We start from the raw sequence: 19,357 nt of genomic DNA, 5'->3' as shown, positions 1-19,357 counted from the left end.
CTTCTGTTATGACCATAACTGCACACACGCACACGAAAATGTGTTTAAAATGCACGTTTTGTCACAGCAAAGACGGGAAATGACAGGTTAAAGCAGCTACACAGCAGTTAATGATTTCTGCACGCGGGTCTTCATTTCCTTCCAATCAGTGTTTCTTGTGCTGATTGGGTGATGTGAAGATGTAAATGAGGACATAGTCATTTGCATTACTATGTTTTGTGAGATTTCATCTGGAAGGAAACCTCTCAACATACCTGGTCTTGGATTTGAAGGCAATAGGTGACTTGGTCCGATTTGTCTGAGTTGGAAAACTTTGCGCACTTCGTCGCATTTGTTCGCGCTGCCGAGTCCTGATGCACAACAACATGCCAGGAGGAAAACACAGCGGACCCACAGCGCATCCATTTGTATAAAATCCCGGGTGAATGATCACAAGAAATTTTAAAAAATGTAAAAAAATAAATAATTAAAAAGTCTTTTTGGAAGTTGATATTTCTCTTAAAGCTAGAATGCGCCGGTTATCAGGTGAGTCCACATCTCAGGGTTGAGCGTCGGCACGTGTCGGGTTTGTGGTTCCGTCGGGGAAACGCTGCGGATTACCCTTTAAATCCACACGCAGAGACAAAGTTACAGCGGTGTGACTTGACGCTTTCAAAGAGGCATGTTGGCCAAGTTGGCTGGACCGAGAGCAGAGGCGGTACCATAATGTTACCTGCACCCAGCGGTTGAATCCGCGGCACAAGCGCTAACAGGCAGCGCCATCTAGTGGGCAGAGCTCAGCATTGATCCGTCTTTAATGCCAAAGTCCTCTCCAAAACTCGGAAGGATGTGACTAATTTTAATATTTTAGGTTTAAAATTAGATGAACTATAGATTTTCAGATAGTTCATTTATTTATTACGTCCTCAATGAAGTCAGAATGGCTCCTATTCTGTAAACAACATGAGCTTCTTTACAACCGCCAGGCTCGATAAACTAAAAAAATACGAAGTTGTGGTTTTAATGACGCGTCAGCGTGTGATTTAATTGTGAAAAGATAAATATTTAAAAGCCCGTTTGTGTGCTGAGCTTAATGTAAACTGGTGGGTCTGTCCCTCATTCATTTACCTCCTTCATTCACAATTTTGCATGTTGTTTAGGATTTGTTTAAACTTCATGAGATTAAAATCTATGGCGTCTAACTTTAATCCCAGGTATGCAGTGTTTTTTTAAAAAAAAAAAAAAGGAGTTGATCAACATGGTAACTTGTGCTGCAGAGCTAACCTGGTACAGATTATGTTCAAGGTATGAAATCTCCACCAGTTGTCTGAAAAAATGGCCCTCGGTGCACTGAAGTCTCTGCGTTTCTGGATTACTGAACATCACTAATAAAAATTGATTCTTAGACCTGAGACTAAAATGTTGTGCTTTATATCAGAGCGGTCCAATTCAGGTTTTACATTTAATCCTTTCACCCCCTTAAACACCAAGAGGGCTGCAAACCGAGCAAATATGGTAATCCACCAGATTCTCCAGTTTCTGAATGACATACTCTTTACCTACAGTCAGGATTTATCTTGCAGGCTTTCCTTTGTGAATTCAAATAGATTAAACTTTTTTTTTTTTTTTTTTTTTAAGAGTAAGCCTTTTTCCCCAAACTGAGCAAAGCACACACACAGTTGTTTTTTCCCATAATTTCTTGCTGTCCCCCTTTTTTTTTTTTTTTTATAAATACTTTTTAATCTTTGCACTGTGTAATCAGTGCCCACTTATCCATGTTTGTGATTGGTCAGAAGTCACCAATGTCACCTCTTTCATATGAGCTCACTCAGAGGCAGATTGAGAAACCTCATGTTGATTTATCTAGTGAATGGCTACCTTCATGTGACTGTGCCTGCACTGTAAGTGCAGGGCTTTAGTTTTGTGTGCACAGGGCAAGCCTTAATATGCAAAATTAAAGCATGTCTGGGTTTTCAACTACAGAGAGCCCAGCCACTTGTAACAAAGGTTTTTGGCTTGCAGATGACCTTTTGATCACATGCAACAGCAACACAACTAATGCCAAAAGGTAGTCCAGAGACTAGTCAAAGACTACTATAAGGTTTTAAAAGCCACAAAGTGACAAAAAGCGACACGTTGCGATTTAAAGCTCCAAAATAGTTTAAAGTCCAAACAAAATCCATCAACTTTGCAGTGTTTAAACCTTTAACTGCCAACTCAGAGATTAGCACAGAGTCAGAGGAATAGGCATTAGAAATTTAATCTTTCAAGAAGTGTTACAATAAACACCTGAAAATTTTAAAGTTCCATTCACCTCACGCCAAACTGGCTAAAACGCTGTTAACAAATGGATGAATAACCAACATATCCAGTTAAGATTCAGGTCCGCTCAATTTCCTCGTTTCCACACAGGCCGGGACAAGTGCAATACCTGGAGGAACACAGCATTGCTACCGATCCCCACCTACACAGAAAGGGATGTCTCAGTCTCCGATCATATGCAATAATACCTAAAGAACCTCTGATGAAGTTTGCCAGTCCCACTTAGCAGAATATAGCTCATCAACGCAGTCAGTTTTGCATGGATTTGCACAGCAAACACCCGTTAAAGCTGAATGCAAACCAGCAAAACTGACCACGCGACGATCGACAGAAATCCACCTTCGGCCATTCCACAGAAAGATGCAGTTAGAAGTACTTCAAGTGCTTACATTGCAGTAGATTGTGCAAAACACTACCTGCACTATAAGCACTTTAATACTGCTGAAACTGAGTTCATTGGACGATTACTGGCAGACACTCCAATTTGGCTTTGTTTTTTTAAAACTGTCATAGTTGAATTTAATCAGGCTGATGTGACACCAAAATTTTAAACAAAAGCAAATCTAAACAGGTGGAGAGCAAGCAGGCCACCATCAGTTTTGCATAGATTTGCACAACTCATATATTCTTGTAGTGCAACTATGCAAAACTAGCAGAGAACTGCGAGATATTTGAGCCCAATTAGAAATTCAAAAAAAGAAAAGAAAAAAAAAACACTGTTTGGTGGCGCTTATCACAGCCCCTTATGCCAGAAGGAGCACTTAGGGCAGTAGGTGCTAGTCTATTTCACTATCTGCACTAGATGCACCTTAGCACAAAGACAGTACTTCAAACGAAAAAAAAAAGAAGAAGAAAAAACATCATGAAACATCAGAAGATTGTGCACATCAGTGTCAGGGTATTGCTGTAAGTGCCTCCACTGCAGTAGGTATTCCATAGTACTACCTGCACTGTAAGCACTTTGGCAATACACAGACCATTACAGCATCACACGGAAGGCCAGCCATGCTGCTCCACGAGGCAACTTTGTTTGATTAGGGTGGGGGGGATCCTGCACCTCCTGGGAAGGTCGGTGAATCTGAAAACATAAGAAAGCGCATTAGGGGAAATCAACGCATTGCAACAAGTTCCACGCGTAAGTGACTTTTACTTAATTAACGACAATTCGGTCTTCCAGACATCGAAATAGCGCATCAGCGCCCCTGTTTAACAGTTATTGCACGAGATTTTTGTTGTGGCACGAGGAGCTGGGGCTTATTAGAGCAGCACGAGGTCAGCGAAAACATGAATGAGCAGCACAACCTGCGGCCCGCGTTCGCTGCGACACGGGAGCGCCTGCGCATCGAGCACTGTTGTTCACCCCTCCCCCACCTTCTTTAACATGGCGCCTCGAAGTGCGCCAATCTTAGCATAAACGACTTTAAAACCAAGCACGCTAAAGGCAAATGTCGTAGCACACATTAGAAGTGGTAGCAGTGTGTTGCTTTTTTCCACGTGCAGAGAGCCACGGCTCGCGCTTTCGGACGTCCTAGAAAACACAAGGCTATCGTCCGTGTTAGGAGCCGAGGCTAGCAGCAGGCAGCAGCCGTTTGAGCAGGTAGCTTAGCTGCTGCGAGCTGGTGTTAGCTTCCCGAAAACATGGGGGGGCAAAACCACGCTACGTTGTTATAACTGCCCCCACACCAACGGCTACCGGGAACGGTGCAGGTGCATTAGTGGGGGTTCCAGTAAAACTAGTTTGCTTTTAATTGGCTTGTTTTTCTCCTAAAGTCAGTTTCGAAAGCTAATAAAACTGAAATTGAGTTTAAGGACGCTGGTTAGCCATTAGCTAACAACAAATGAGCACACCTTCAAGTAAAAGAAATTGCATCTATGGCACATCTGCCCCGCTGAATTCCGCAGTTTTACCCCCCCATCTTTCTCAATAAACCCGCCCTGATAGTGTTATGTTTGGAGCTTAACCCTTACACAACTCTTACATTAGTGCGGCTAGGCTATGCTAGCCAAGCTAAAACGCGCGGCCTAAAGCTGCCCCATGTGCTGCTGCTTTGTTCTGGGGGGCACTTTAACTCACACACCACTGCACTCGAGAGCGAGCAGCCAATTGTCCAGTTTTAAAAACTAACTTTTCACACGTTGGACTAGTGTGTCGATATAAAGTCATCGTTTGATATCAAGAGACCTGGTATTTTTCCCCAACTAGTTGCTAAAACGCAGCGGGGAGAGCTCCGTACAGCTTTTCAAATCTCCCTCATTCCCTCAATGGTGGAGCCGAGGATGCCATGCGCCTCACGTTACACTGTTTTCATGGCCAATATTTTCATTTAAGCGTTAATGTTTGGATATCGCCGCCAGCACGATAACAAAAGACGCGTAAAAATAAGCGTAATGCGCACAGTTTAGAGTTTCATTCACCAAAACCGAGATTTAAAAAATAACCCCAAATCCGACTTCCTTGCCGATAAACATGCGCTCGGTAGACACTCACCAGCCGAAATCCACCATCTTCGCTCACTTGCTTGGGCTGCCGTGTAGTCTCTCACCGACAAAAGAGACGAATAAATACACAACTATCCCGCAAACTTTTCAAACGGCGGACACAACGAGACATGAAGTGAAATCCGAGCCGATTGCGGGTCAATTTATAGCCCAGTTACACTGCTTAAAAATGATAGCGAGCTTAGGAAAGTGGCGCGAAGACGACCCGTTGGTAACCATGTGGGTGAATGAAGGGCGTCTCCCACTGAACGTAAATATCTAGCTACAACCCCCAACTCCCCTATTAGCATACATAAACTACGGTACTTCCGACCCATATCTCCAACCAAACAGCCTCCACCTCTCCAGAGGAAGAAGAGGGAAACAGTCGGCGATCGCAGCGGCTTTCAGCACCTATTTATTGAAAATTAAATGCACGCATAGCGGAAAAACAGCTTCTCTGTGGACGTTTAAGTTTCACATTTATAACCAAAACACCTATAATCTTCCACCGTGGACTCATTTGAGCAAAGATAACGGAGCTGGATAGCAAAAGTAATTCGTGCTGATTGAATTTAGTCACGTGCAAAAAACAGCAGAAAAACAAAACTAATTAACCTGTTGCTGATTCACAACTCATTAACATCAGCCTGCAGGTTATTATTTTAACATACACCGACTTTCAGCCACATGTGTAACAAAAAAAAAAATCTATCACTAACACTAATACATAAAATTTTTTACTTTTTTAAATATTTTCCGAAGAAAATCTAAAATATGTTTACAGAGCTTTTAAGATTTGCTGATAATTAATTAACTTGGCAAGTTATAATTCTTTATATATTTTCAGTAATTTTGCCCAGTATCCAATATAAACTAGCAACACAAAACTATATAAACAAAGTAATCATAAAAGCTAAAAGTTATTTCTTTTCACTCCAACAATAGGAAGAAATATTTATTTATAGCTTGTTTTTATATAAGTAATTTATTTATGTAGTTAAAAATGTATAAATAAAAGAACATAAAACATTATTGAATTAATCAGAAAAGGCTTATACATTTATTTAAGTTGGGTTTGAAAAGAAAAAAAGTTTGTTTTTATGTGTTGGAAATTGTAAACACAGTTTTTACAAGTAAAATAAGCTTTTGATGCAGCAATTAGTTAAGCAGACTGTAAGTTAAACATAAGATGAAAACTGTGTGAAGTTTGCAGATCTGACTAAGACAGTGTGGCTGTTTGACAGCTGACTCTGTGACTGTCACAGCAGGAGATGCACAGGTGTAAAGCATGAATGAAGTTAAGCACTTTTGCATTTGAATGGAGCACAGCCTTTATTAGTGTTATCAGCAGCACCTGAGCTTCTCAAGAATAAATATCTGCTATGGAAAAAAAAAAGACCCACTGGTTTTTGTGTTCCTTTTCTATTCTATATAGTTCAAAAGAAAAATTTAGCTACTTTAAAAAAAATGAAGTTGCAAAGATTCATAAAATTTTATTGCTCATAGAGAGCTCAGAATATGTTGCACCCAGGCTTTCTTCTCAGATTTCAAAGATAATTAAGAGACTTTACAGCCAAAGGCACCAAACCACATCAGAAAAGTCTGGTGCTACATAAAAAAATAAATATAGAAAAAAAATAATAATAATTCATGGCCTTTACTCGGCATGTTTTCTGCAGGCAGTTTAAAGCTTTCTAAGGACTTTAACAGCTGTTTCGTTTAAATTTGTGAATTTACAGAATTGCTCAAACGCTTTCTGTATAGCCTGTGCACCAGAGAAATTTATGTGAAGTAGATGAGCTTCCAAAACCTGATGTTTTGTCATTTTCATTGATTAAATTTGTACATGCATGAAACTAAATCTTAAATATAATTGTACCTTTTATTTGATGGAGGTAATTTTCTTTTGACTTGAGAGGAATGTGTTTTTATTTTCAACTAAAACTCTAAAGCTACTACTGCAGAAAAAGCTCTTTTTTAACTCCACATAAGCTGTTTTAATTTTAAAAGATATATATATATATATATATATATATATATATATATATATATATATAAAAAACAAAGTGCAAACTATCTTGTCACCTTTCAAATTTCCATAAGTTATTAGCAGTCCCAGAGGTAAGCTCATCCATTGCTGTGTTTACTGGTATATTTACTGAAACAGTAAACCTTTTCACACCTTCTTCTACCACTGTAGCTTTAACATTCAAATGAGGCCTTTGTTCATAAAGTAAACATGCAAATGCAGTTAAATAAATGACAAAGAACTACTTATACAAAGAAGCTCAATCAACAAAGAAACAAGTGACAAAGCCAGTCAGCTTTGAAAACTTTCAAATCTGACGCTCCTTTTGGCTCATTAGCCTCACTGGGACTAAAGAAAATTATAAAGTTTGAAGCAAATTAAAATGATTTTCACCTTTCAGAGCAGAGTGCTAAAGATTTATCGCAGCTCATTGTCACTTTGTGTCTTACTGTTCTGTTCTTTTTAAGTGCTTGAAGGCACATGTGCTTGTGTTTGAAGGGTATATGTTCTGCTGCTGCAGCATGGTTTTTTTCAGCATCTCTTCAAAAAAACCTTTTGAACTGCACACATGCATGTGAGCGCAGTACAGTATAAAAGCTGGCCAGCAGAGGGAACTAGCAAATTAAAAACTGTACCATAATGACATGATTTGCTTCTTAACTGTAAGAGGAAACTGTAACCACTTCCTATCCCTGGAGTTTCTCTTCATTTTGCATCCCAAAGTAAACGGATGAATTCATGCCCACCAGATTATTATAACTTGAAAATTCCAGCTATTCACTGTGAAGCTCGTGCTTTTGAACCACACTGGAGAAGAAAAAATGGAAGTGGTGCGTGTTTTAGTCCAGTTTTTCTGGACTATTTTTTTGTGTATTACATTAGAGCTTTAATTCTCTCTGTAAACTGGAAACATTTGAAACCAGAATAGCTGCTCCTCTCCACCTCTCTGAGCACATGGTGGGACACACTGTGGGAGTGCGATCGCTCAGTCATGACCCCCAACCCCCCACACAAAGCCAGTTCCTCTGCATATGGAAGTGAGGTGGGGGGTGGGTGGACACAAGGAGGTTGTAGACCTCACATCGTCCCATGGGGTCAGATAAAAGCTTACGGCTCTCCTTAAACGACCCACCCCCACCACCATCCCTGCTCCTAGCTCTGCGCTCTTTGCACAAACGATAGTTAAAGATTTATCAAGGCATCAGCACACTCTTCATATCACGCACCATATCATTTTTTGATAGAGGCATAGGAAAAGTGCTTTAAGCATTAAGGAATGAGGCTGTGCTGGTGTAATATAAATCCTTAGAGGAGACCTCACCGATAGAAAGGACAACTTACAGCACCACGCTGCCACCACTTCTCCTACTAAAGCTTGTATCGAGATCCAAAACATCCCCTCTGATGCACGGACACTTAAAGGCCTCTTCTTTCCAAAATGGCCTACCAGAGCCAAAGCCCCGCCCACAACAGGGGCCATAAGCACAGGGGCCTCTGTTTTTTGTTCTTCCCATAGAAGCCTGACCACCATTGTCTCGGCGTGACCCTGAGGTCAACTGAACTCACCTCGCCCAACCACGGCCCATTCAGCTGTGGAGCTTCACACAGGACAAAAACATCTCTAAAGAGCGAGCATCGCTTCATGCGAGGAGGGGGGGGTGGCGGTGAAAGGACACATGGACAGAGACGACGGCCATGCTCTGCAGTGTGTCAGATTCACAAGCTGATCCGTGTTATTTCTGTTTTTAAGTCTCCGGATCATGTAGTTCAAGCCGAGGTATGAATCAAATGCGATCAGGTGCAGCGTGGCTTATAACGTTATAGTTTGGTAGATAGTCAGGATGATATCCCCATCAAGTACAAGTGGTTTAGACCACGCTGAGTCTATTAAAGAAGTCAATTATAGAAAGTTATAATGAAGTTATATTTGACACGTTTTCTATTAATTCTCCCTCCGATAGTTTAAATACACATCTTGCCGGAGGGGAAATTAAATTTTGCTGCAGGAAAGAATGAGGCCGTCCACGCCTGTCATCTGCAGGCCTTCATTAAAGTGTGTGTATCAAGCCAAATATAAGTGGTGCAGTAAGGAGGTTTCTTTTGACAAAATACTCTACATTTTATCAAAAAACCCACATTATATGAAAAGCATGATATGTATTTATTTATTTTTGTTTGGGGGTTTTTTAATGAAGAGAAAAGCGCAGGGTGAATGGATCAAAATATTGATACGCTGGTATTGGTATTAGATTGATACTCGTGGATTAAGATCGATGCTTTGTTTCTGTCTTCTAAGTTCAGCATGTAGCCTGGCACATTTAGATTCCAGGTCTTAAAAAAAACATTTCAAAATATATGAAAGGCTGAAAGGTGTGATGGCGCACTGCTGTCCCTGCATAAGCTGCGTCAGTATCAGAAATGCCAGCCCTATATTGACTTGGTATCAGATTAATACCAAAATCTGCAGTACTGCACAGCACTGATAGAGAACCTGTTTAATTTTAGCTCGAGCCTCTAGCATGGCATCGTGCTTTCAGAGACAACAGTGTCCCCGGTGGAGGGGAAGCTCATGGAAGTTGGCAGGTTGAAAATGTGCAGCATGATGTGGCTGAAGGAGCATGAAACATGTTCACAAATCGATGCCTCGCACGGCGCCACAGGAGAGACGAGAGTCACAATTGGATGTTGAGTGTTTTTTTGAGTAAATACGTTTTCTTTTTGTTACAGATCATTTTGTAGCTCGGGGATATTACGCAAAACTGCCGACCTGTTATTAACTCTGAGGGAAGACTGGTAGAGAGTAACTGTTACGTGCTTTTTTCCCCATTTGGCTTTAACATTTAGGCTTATTTTATTTGTTCTTTTGAGCCCTACTCATAACATCAAAGTTCCTAATCGTTAATTCTACAGGCAACTCTTCAGTTTCCAGTAAACTACATCTAACTCTAGTTTCTATGATGTCATTTTTGTCTATTCAACCTTAAAACATGTTTTGTTTTCTTTTTTAAATGATGGTGTTTACCCCAGAGTGAAAGTCAGTTTCCCAGGAGCACCATTAGAGGTGTAATGATGAGAAAAGCTCAGAGACTAATTTCATTCATCCGGCACCTCCCCCTGAAAGTCACTCAGAGAGCAGTTTAAGGTTAAACTTAACATTTACCAAGGCAACTGTTTGCATCAAAGCAAATATCTAAACATGATGAAGGGCAAAGCCAGCTGTGTGCTAATCTAAGGGTGGCTTGATCAGCTTGCATGTCCATCAGCGTGAGTGTGTCTGATAAATAAAGAGCTGGACGTGTTGAATTGGGTGAATTTGGTTTAGTGTAAAAGCACTGAGTGATCAATAAGACTAGAAAGGCCCTGTTAAGGCGATGGAGTCTATAAAAGTACTTGAAGTATAACTGAGGGGTTATATTTAACAGATCGGAGTGCTGTTGTATTCACTGTGTAATATTAGTATCTAACCACTTAAATCACCCTTTTGTTCATTTACAACACTTCACCTTTGGGAAACTGAAGACAATTACTTTATTTTACGGTGTACTAAAAGTAAGTTAACACCTTTTCCCTTTAAACTGATGTTCACACGTGATTGAATCCTTAAGTAGAAACAGATCACAAAGACTGGGCGAGGAGTCCCTTGAAACACTTTCATTTTAATAAAATCCACAAAGTCATGACTTTCACTTCGGTTCAAACAAAGTCAACACATTTCGGCTGTGAAAAACCTCAAAGTGCTCATGAATTTAATGCTCTGCAGTGCAGTTTTTAAGCTTTTCCCCCTCTTTTCCTTAAACCAATTCATCAATAAATTAATATTAAATACACATTTACTGTACATCTAAAGCTGCCACGTGTTGGTGGCAGTAATAAAGAATTTCTTATAAATACATCTCCCCCCCATTTCCAAGCATATCTGACAAAAACAAACTGGACACAACTACCAATGATATGTTAAGACACCAGTTTCCTGTCTGATTGTCTTGTCACTAAGCTGAGGTGACAACATTTTGGAGCTCTCGCTCTTTATCTGTATTTTTTTTGGACCGCGCACAGCTCTCAGATTGTCCTCAGTAGATGAGATTCATGATTACCCTCATACCCAGCAGAGAAGTGTCATCAGAGCAGCAAGCATTAGACTTTGTAGTAGATGTTGGTGGGACTCTGGGGCATTATCTCCTGAACTATGTACACAGGGGGCCCGTAGTCACTGCTCACGCGCTCAAAGTGACGACAGATCATGCTGTCGGAAGCCCGCAGAGGAAAGACGACGTCGCTGCGGTCCGAGCCGTTGTTGTCGCTGCTGATGCTGTCCCGTTTCGGCACGCCCAAAGTGTTGAGGGACACGGAGGCGGACTGCTGCCCATCTGGGACGCAGCGACGGTGACGGTGCCTCCACAACACGGCCAACAGAACTATGATGACCACGAGCAGGACCGCACAGCCAGAGACAACCCACGTGAAAAGTCCTGTCTCCAAGCCCACATCTGTCAGGAGATAGAAAAAGAAAATTTAAGGGGCTAGAGACACAAAGGTTTAAAAACAACTTCACTCACTTAATGCCCCGGCACGGCCTGATCAGTACATGTTAGCGTGAAAAAGCTCAGCTGAAGCTGGACACAAGAGAATATGCTTCATCTTAAGTGTCACCCTGTTAGAAAACACGGGCCCTTTTTTTGGCACATGACAGACTCGTGATCACTTGCGGTTTGAGTGCAAACTGGAGGACTCAGTGAAATGTCATTTTGATGAACAGTTTGCAGCATTGTTTTATTCTTCTGTCCGTCTGTGGAGTCACACGATGATCACGAAGTGGGTCAGAGACGTTTCCTTTATGAAGCAGAATAAAAAGGCTGCTCAGACAATTTCAAATCCAGTCTTCTAAGGGTTGATGAGTTTGGTTTCTACCGATCGTTGTTAGCGACAACAAATTACACAAGTCAACTCAAATATTTCAATCAAGAGCCAATATGTAGTTTAAATGTTGCCTTCATTTTGCTTTTTTATGAGCTAAAAGGACTATAATCACTTTCTAATGTTGTTTTATTGTTAATTATTTACTATTGAGAGCATAAAAATGTATTCAGTAAATTGCAATTTGTTCAGCAGTGTTGCTGAAGCTGCCCTGCAGAAGAGTTTTGTCCCATCGTGACTGAAGTGAACACAAGAGTCCAGGGATAGGAATTATAAACAGACTTCATGGTTAGTCCAGATTAATTAGAAATCTGTGAACATTATTGGGTTTTTTTTTTATATGTGTGGGAAACTCAACATTAATGCACAAAAGGAAGGTAACTGAAAGGGCAGGTAAATGTAAGGCTTGCACAGTCTGCTCCTGTGTGCTAGAAATGCCCATGATACTGCTGTACATGATTCCCCAGGCAGTATTTTTGGTTTGTCTTCATACCAGCTTTACTTTTTATATCCTCTTCTTTCGTGGAGGCGTCCTTGGCCTTGGACTTTGGTCGTGTAGGTGGGAATCTGGTGGGGGACTCCTGAAGTGTTGAAGGTGGATCTGAAGAGTCTGGAATAAAAACCACACAGACTGATATAAGCAGCAAACCTCACACCTTCCAGGTTACTGTAATGAGATTCATTGGTTCATTCAGAATCTAAATAAAGAGCTAATTTCTTTCTATTTATTTATTTATTTATTTAGGATCATCAGTCATTCAGATAAAAATGAATCACAAGACGAAGAGCGAAACTTTTGCTCTTTCTAAACGCAGCCAGACCACAGAAAGCTGGGTTTTATGTCACAGCTGCGACTTTCATTTTTTTTCTTGACAGGAAAAGCATCACTAACATGTTCTCCTTTTTCCCCACCCACTCACACATAACGTAACATATGAGTGACAAATTAAAGGAAGAAAAACAGCATAAAGTGTCTTACTGAGATGTTGCCAGAAAAACTTTAATGCTCTGGCTTTTCTGTGAAACTGCTGGAGGGCTGGAGGATTTTAAAAAAAGGGGTTTTTTTGGAGGATAAAGGTGCTGAGGGAGACCCAAACCACAGTAGCAACGCTACAGAGCCTCTAGATCAATTCACTGTAAGGGTCAGTGGTACAGGTTTGCCCTTAATTTATCAGATGGAGCCATTTCAAAAAAATTCCCTCTGGTTTTTCCAGGGGGACTTTTCTGGGAAAAGACCAGCTGTTTCACAGCTGTGGATTTTCCTCTGTGGTTCGTTAGAAATGTGATCAAGTCTGAGAATATAGAATTAAATTAGAACAATTAAGTAATCAAAAGAAACCCCGTCTGGTTTTTTATTGGGTTTATTTTTCCCTTTATGATACTCTCTGTCTGTGAGAAGTAACTAAATCCATTCAATCAAGTACTTAAGTACACTTTTGAGAAGTTTCAGCCACTTGTGTATTGCGGCCGCCATCCTTACAAGTTACTATTAGGATATTGGCTCCACCGTCTTCCACTTATCCAAGTCAGGGTCGCTGGAGTCAATCCCAGCTGTTAAGAGTTGCGAGAGGCAAGAAGAGTCGGTGGATCTGAATCTACACCCTTCTTTCCTCTAAAAACCAAAGCACTGTTAAAAAGTCCTACTTCTGCTTTAAACTTCAATCGTGGTTCCTCCTGATTTACTCTTCATTACTCAGAGAATTAAAACGCTTCAGTGTCGTCCCAGGAAACCATAACAATGAGATCTTTCTATCTTAGTTTTCTCATAAACTCCCCATGAATGATCGCCACGGTCACCTGGTTTTGTCTTTAAGCCTACCCTAACTCTTTGTGAAAGGAAAGGAGATAACGCCATCACACAGCTCAGTTTGCACTGGTTACATCATTACGTTAAATTACACTTTTAGCATTAATTAAATAAACTTCAGAGATGCTGAAGTCATTAATGGACTGGAGATAAAGTGGATCATCTACTAAAGAGGAAGAAAAAAACAGAAGTGGACATCAGGCTGAGCAATACCTATTAAATCCATTTCATTTCACCATTGGTAGTAATGATAGGCAACCTTGAATGTGGACTGCCTTTGTCAGATTTTAAAAACACACATTTTTCTTTATTTGACTTAAAAAAAAATTACAATTAAGCTTTCATCATGGTCAATAATAACAAGTGTTTTTCTACTTTTTCTTCTTAAAATAGTGTGAAAAGGGTTTATGAAGGATTCTTTCTTAATATCTGCATTGCTATTAGTACTTTATATTATTAAAAAGGAACTAAAGTCGTCTTTCACCAATAACCTCTCAGGTTTCTCAGCCTTTAAAAAGTGTAGCTCTTAATTTAAAATTTGGCAATTTATAGGATAATGTGCAAGCCTTCAAATGAACTGGGTTTAACAACAAACATAGAAGTATGGAAGCCTGTTTCTGCCACTGGGGAAAAAAACATTTGAAAAAAAACCCCATCAAAGTCAAACATTTTAGTTCTCATCTCAAAAGTTTAACTCGGTAACTTGAAATTTCAAGGTTTTTCTCAGATGTTTGAGTTGGTACGTTGAAGGTTTTTAAAAGTTTATTTTTTATTAAGTGGCAGAAAGAAGCTTCCATATATCAACATTAAAAGTGACAGTTTAATGTCTAAATACAGGAAAGAAATATTATGATCTTTGCTCAAACATAAAAATAAATACTAAAGTAAAAATGAAATGTTATACCTTAACTGGGACTTCATGCATATTTGAGTGTTAGCTAGCTTGGTTTGAACAGCAGTCATTAATGCTTCACTTCAGTGTCTCATTCATTCATCACTGATGTTCAAATTTCCTGCCAGCACATTTACTGTGAACGTAAAAATGATGACAACACGATTAAATGTTCAATTTAAAAAGCACAACATGTAACTCAAAATCTGACGCTTGCAACGACTCGTCGTGACTTTTAATACATGTAGAAATTAAAACACGATTACACCTAAAAATTTAACTTATTAATATTTGCTGTCGCTGTAAAAAAAAAAGATGTGTTTACACCAGTAAACACAGCGGGAGAACAGCCCCATATTTCCAGTTATGATCAGTTGAGAAATGCACGAAATGCTGATTTATTTATTTTTTTCATCTCCAACTCAAACTCCTGAATTATTTATGTAGATACCATTTCACATTTTGGAGGTCAAAAAAATTATATTTATTTTTTAGGCCTTTCATTTATTTCGCTTTTAAAGTTTCTGGAAAAACACACAGAAACAGCAGCTGTCATATTTCTGTGATTATGTGGAGTTAAAGAAGCAAACAAGTACACTATAAACACTAGTTTCTTCATTTAGAGGGTCGGGTATGGCTTGAAAATTGATAAATAGTGCGTCGACAGGTAGCGTACGCCTGTGTGGCTGTTGTGTTTAAAGAATGATTCATCCTCAAATTAAACCACCAGTTATTGTGATGTTAATATGACAAAAAATAAATAAAATAAATACCACTGCAGTCTCAAATGATCGCATGCATGATAATACTGATGGCTTTAAGCTGCTAGTGCTGGCTTAAATTAAGGATTTGGAATAATTCATGACAGAAATCTCTCTTCAAGAGAATAGATGGATGATCACAGGATTATGTGACCACTCAGTAATTCAAGTCTGGAGATGATATTATTGCTTTCAATATGTAATAACCTGAAATAAACAGCTGGTTCTATCTGTCAGATAACTACATGTATATTTATATGTTTGTGTGTGCGTTCATTTCATCCACACATGTGCCGGCACAGACACGTGAAAGCAAAGCTCTTACTCTGGCCGACTCTCAGCACCAGCTTCATGGATTTGGTCCTGCACACCCCTCCGTTAGTGTTATCCAGACCCTGCAGGAAGCCCGTGGAGGTGGCTGATAAACACAGAGAGGAGGCAAAAATGAAACACTTTTTTCTTCCCTTCCCCAAGTTTCGTGTAAATAATAAAAGATTATCAGGGAATGCATAATTACATGACGACTCCTATGCAGACAAGTTGGGTTAGTTGCCAAAAGTTGCATCACTTATGCAACAAAATGCCACACATAGCACAAACTGTGATGTTATAAACAGCAGATAATCACACATGTGAAAACACCACAGAAGCTACAGAAGATGCGGAGAGGGCTGAACCAAAAAGATACTTAATTTTTTAGTGTATATTCTTATTTTTTTTAAAAAGCTGAAATGCTCCCAAAATACTTATCCTCCAAAACATCTTGAAGAAAACCTGAACAGAGTGAGAGGATTTGTTGCAGGATGGTTGCATTAGTTGCAGTTAGGTGAAGCCAGCAAACTGGAAATTGAGTGTGATGTTGCTGAATGTACTAACCAGTGAACTGACTAAGCATTGCATCTCAAGATGCAACATGGGAAATGAGACGAATGGAGAATATTTTAGCAGCTATCCTTTTGAATCAATGACCAACACTCGCATGAGACACACACACACACACACACACCAGGAACTCTCGCTCACCCCTGTCACTCACACACACTTGTTAGCAGCATTTAGGTCAGATAACAACATCTCACAGGCTACAAGCCACGTTGCCATGTAAGCTCCCATCAAATCTGCCTGATGCTGTAAAAGCCTTGTGTGATTTGGGGCATGTAAGCCCTTGGAATCACACTGGCCTGCCAGAGCGAAGTGTGCTGTCAGAGCGTGGCGAGGTGGGTGAGGCTACATGGTCAGACTTGCTCTCTATCTCATGCATCACTTGCCGCTTAAGATGCTGGTTTAACCGACGGCAGTCCAATAACGAGGCCACGTTTTTTTTGTAAATTTTGATTCTCACGCAAACTGACAAATTGAGAGGGAGCCAAGGATGATGGCGTCCTCTTTACCCAGAGAGAGAGAGGGAGACAGAGAGGGCAGGGGAAGGAAAAAGGAATCAGCTTCTAGCATGGATTTAAAGGCTGTTCCACCTGTAGGAACCAGCTGCTTTTGTCTCCGTCCTACTGAGTTTAATTAGAACGTGTGCCACACTTTTGGCAGCCGTGGCTTCAGAGGCAAAAAAACACTCACAGGTTATGTAATAGTCCTTCCCCTTGAGGAACTCCAGACCCCACAGGTTGGGGCTGAATTCCTGAAACTTGAACGTGAACTTTACATCACGGTTTGGTTTGTCGCAGTTCAGCAGAGGCGTGTCAGTCTGGTCAATGGTGCAGCTCTCCAGCTGACTTCGCGAGACCAGGAAGACTCTGTAGAACTCCTCCTTTCCCCCAGAGGAAGCATCTGCCCTGGGGCACACAATGTCCATCTTGTCTCCTATCTGTGGATACAGGATGAGACCCTGACCTGGAGTAAACCTGTGATAAAAGAAAAAAAAACAATACTTAAAAAAAAAACACATGTAAAAATCCTCTTAAACCAGCAGAGACTGGAGCATCTTCACTTTATGCAATTCTCTGCTTGAACTTGATGGATCATAAAGTGGCCAAATTTTAACTTCAGTGATATAAATAAGAGAGTTTCAACAAAATCTTGCAGGTTTTAATTTGTTCACATCAGACCAGAAATTTGTTTAGAAGTCTTAAATTACTTGTTTAGACTGAGGAACAAACCAAAAACCAAACAGCGCAGTCATAAAGGAACAAAGATTAGGTGATCAATCATGAAGTGGATCAACGGAATATTAGTCTACAGCTGTCTTGCTAAGTGAGTAATCCCTGGAGCTATTTTTTTTTTTAAAGCTCCCCAATTCCTTCGCTTCAGGGGATTTTTTTGTGTTATATAAATATCTGAAGAGCACATGCAGAAATGTGTTGGTTTCATCACCAGTTAATAACATGGTGAAGATAAAAAGTAATTAATTAATACAAATAATTCTGTTTAGTTTCAATTGGCACAGGAGAGGAGCTGGAGCCTGGCAGTGTTTGGTGCTTCTGTGTTATCAGTTACTTCTCAGTCACTATAAATCACTTCTGGAAAATGTCACTGAGCAGATTTCTGTCAGTCCGCAGCAGAAAGTTGTATTGATCGCAAAACTGATTCCTCCACTTACTTGGCATTGGAGCTGCTCCAGTGGATAGACTCCAGAGTGATGGCACGGCATGAGCAAACGATGGCCAGCAGGAACAGGGCACCGCAGCTCCATGCGCTGCTCCCCATCCCAGGAAAAAATCGGAGACTGGCTACACGGAGGCTCGGTATCATAAACCGGCTACAATTTGCTGTCCCTGCATGTCTCCGGTTGCTCCAGGTGCGCGCAAAGGACACGTTCCCGAACGAAATCCCACCAAGTTGCGAGTTTTCCTCCTGCGGCTGTTTGAAATGTTCCACATTGTGCGTAATTGGCTGGAAAATAATTCGTGTGACGAGATCCGTGTATTGAGGACAGAGAGTGTGTGCAGCGTTTAAAGCCATCAGCTGACCAGTCCGCCCATACGGGCTCGTGCGTAAGAGAAAGCCGGGGCTGGTGGGCGCATCGATTGGTGAATTTTTATTTATTTATTTATTTCACATTAACATACTGTACATTGCGTTACATGCACGAGCCATAAAAAACGCATTTTTAAAAGCGTATTCAACACATTTTGGGGAAATCCAAGTCTGGCTGTTTTCCAGACGATTAAATAATAATAATAAATAAATCCAGACATGACTGCGCTTACTTTTCTCAAAAGCTAGAAGTTTCATAGTAACCACAGATCTTTATCTGTTTTTTCTTCTTCTTCTTCTTCTTCTTCTTCTTCTTCTCGAAAGTGGGTTTGGGAAATATTAAGGGTCTAAACCAGCTGTAAAACGGTTTGGAGCTAATTTATATATTATAAGGACGTCATCTGTAGCGTTCAGTGTGTAGCGTTAGTTTTTTTTTAGAAACATATTTGTGTCTTGTATGATTGACTATTTGTCGCTATTTCAGGAGATCTACATTTAATTAAAGCTCTTTTACATTTAATTTTAATATTTTAATTGAATTTTTTTACTCCACCTTCTTTGGCCTGCTATGTGTTTACGTCACAGGCCATGAGGAATCTGGGGTAGCATATTAATTATAATGGCAATAATAATTAGCACATGGATACATTAATATTCTATAATAATAATAATAACAATAATAGCAATAATAATAATAATAATAAACACAGTTTAATTAATTAATTAGATGATCATACTGTTGATTGGCCAGTGGGCGTAGCTTGTGTTGATCTTGTGCTTCCTGTCAGTCAGTCACAGAATGATACAGACTTAATGTGTTTGTAGAGCTCCACTAGACTGAATGAGGGTCCATCACCGGTTCTCATGAGCTCCTGTTCTTAGGAAGCCTCAGAGGACGGGAGCAAAAGATGCTTTTTTGTAGGCTTGTAAAAACTGGTGTTAATATTTGTGACACATCCTGTCACACCAGTAAGTCCTGGGCGCAGTTCTTCTTGTGTGCTTAGTCTGAAAAAGTCCTCTAGAAACAGCAATGATAACCTGGCATTGTTTGCTATGAACACTGAGAGAAAAAGGTCCCTGGACAGCAAAAAGAAGAAAGAAAAACCATTGGTCAATTAAAACTCAGTGTCTGATGGTAAGTGTGTGACGTGTTTCTTCTGTTGCATGTTATAAAATGTGCGTTTTGTGGTTGAGGCACAGGCTATGACTTCTTGTGATTATCCTAATATTGTAACATTGTGTAT

The 19,357-nt window shown here is 40.1% G+C and overlaps 2 protein-coding genes and 1 long non-coding RNA gene across 3 annotated transcripts in view; all 3 read right to left on the bottom strand.

Annotated features, from left to right (window-relative positions):
• Window positions 1-768, bottom strand: part of gpc5a (glypican 5a) — a 140,449-nt gene extending 139,681 nt beyond the window's left edge. Inside the window, exon 1 of the mRNA XM_031729608.2 lies at window positions 255-768. Coding sequence (XP_031585468.2) covers window positions 255-405 — 151 coding nt within the window. The 5' untranslated portion in view covers window positions 406-768. The remainder of the gene's footprint in view (window positions 1-254) is intronic.
• Window positions 769-2,221: 1,453 nt separating this feature from the next.
• Window positions 2,222-5,495, bottom strand: LOC120438915. The gene is made up of 2 exons (XR_005612251.1): window positions 4,790-5,495; window positions 2,222-3,379 (listed from the first exon to the last, which is right to left on the bottom strand). It is a non-coding gene; the product is annotated as an uncharacterized LOC120438915 (long non-coding RNA).
• A 5,190-nt stretch (window positions 5,496-10,685) lies between these two features.
• LOC116312261 (ephrin-B2a-like) lies at window positions 10,686-18,022 on the bottom strand. Its single transcript, XM_039608087.1, has 5 exons — window positions 17,737-18,022; window positions 16,758-17,041; window positions 15,511-15,603; window positions 12,219-12,335; window positions 10,686-11,298 (listed from the first exon to the last, which is right to left on the bottom strand). Exons 1-5 carry the CDS (start codon window positions 17,841-17,843, stop codon window positions 10,946-10,948), a joined length of 954 nt encoding a protein of 317 aa, XP_039464021.1. The 5' UTR covers window positions 17,844-18,022; the 3' UTR covers window positions 10,686-10,945.
• Between the last annotated feature and the right edge of the window lie 1,335 nt (window positions 18,023-19,357).

Source organism: Oreochromis aureus, linkage group 1 (assembly GCF_013358895.1).
Source record: "Oreochromis aureus strain Israel breed Guangdong linkage group 1, ZZ_aureus, whole genome shotgun sequence".
Taxonomy (NCBI): Eukaryota; Metazoa; Chordata; class Actinopteri; order Cichliformes; family Cichlidae; genus Oreochromis; species Oreochromis aureus.
Note: the sequence above shows the minus strand (reverse complement) of the source record. Positions and strands in the feature narration are given on the sequence as shown.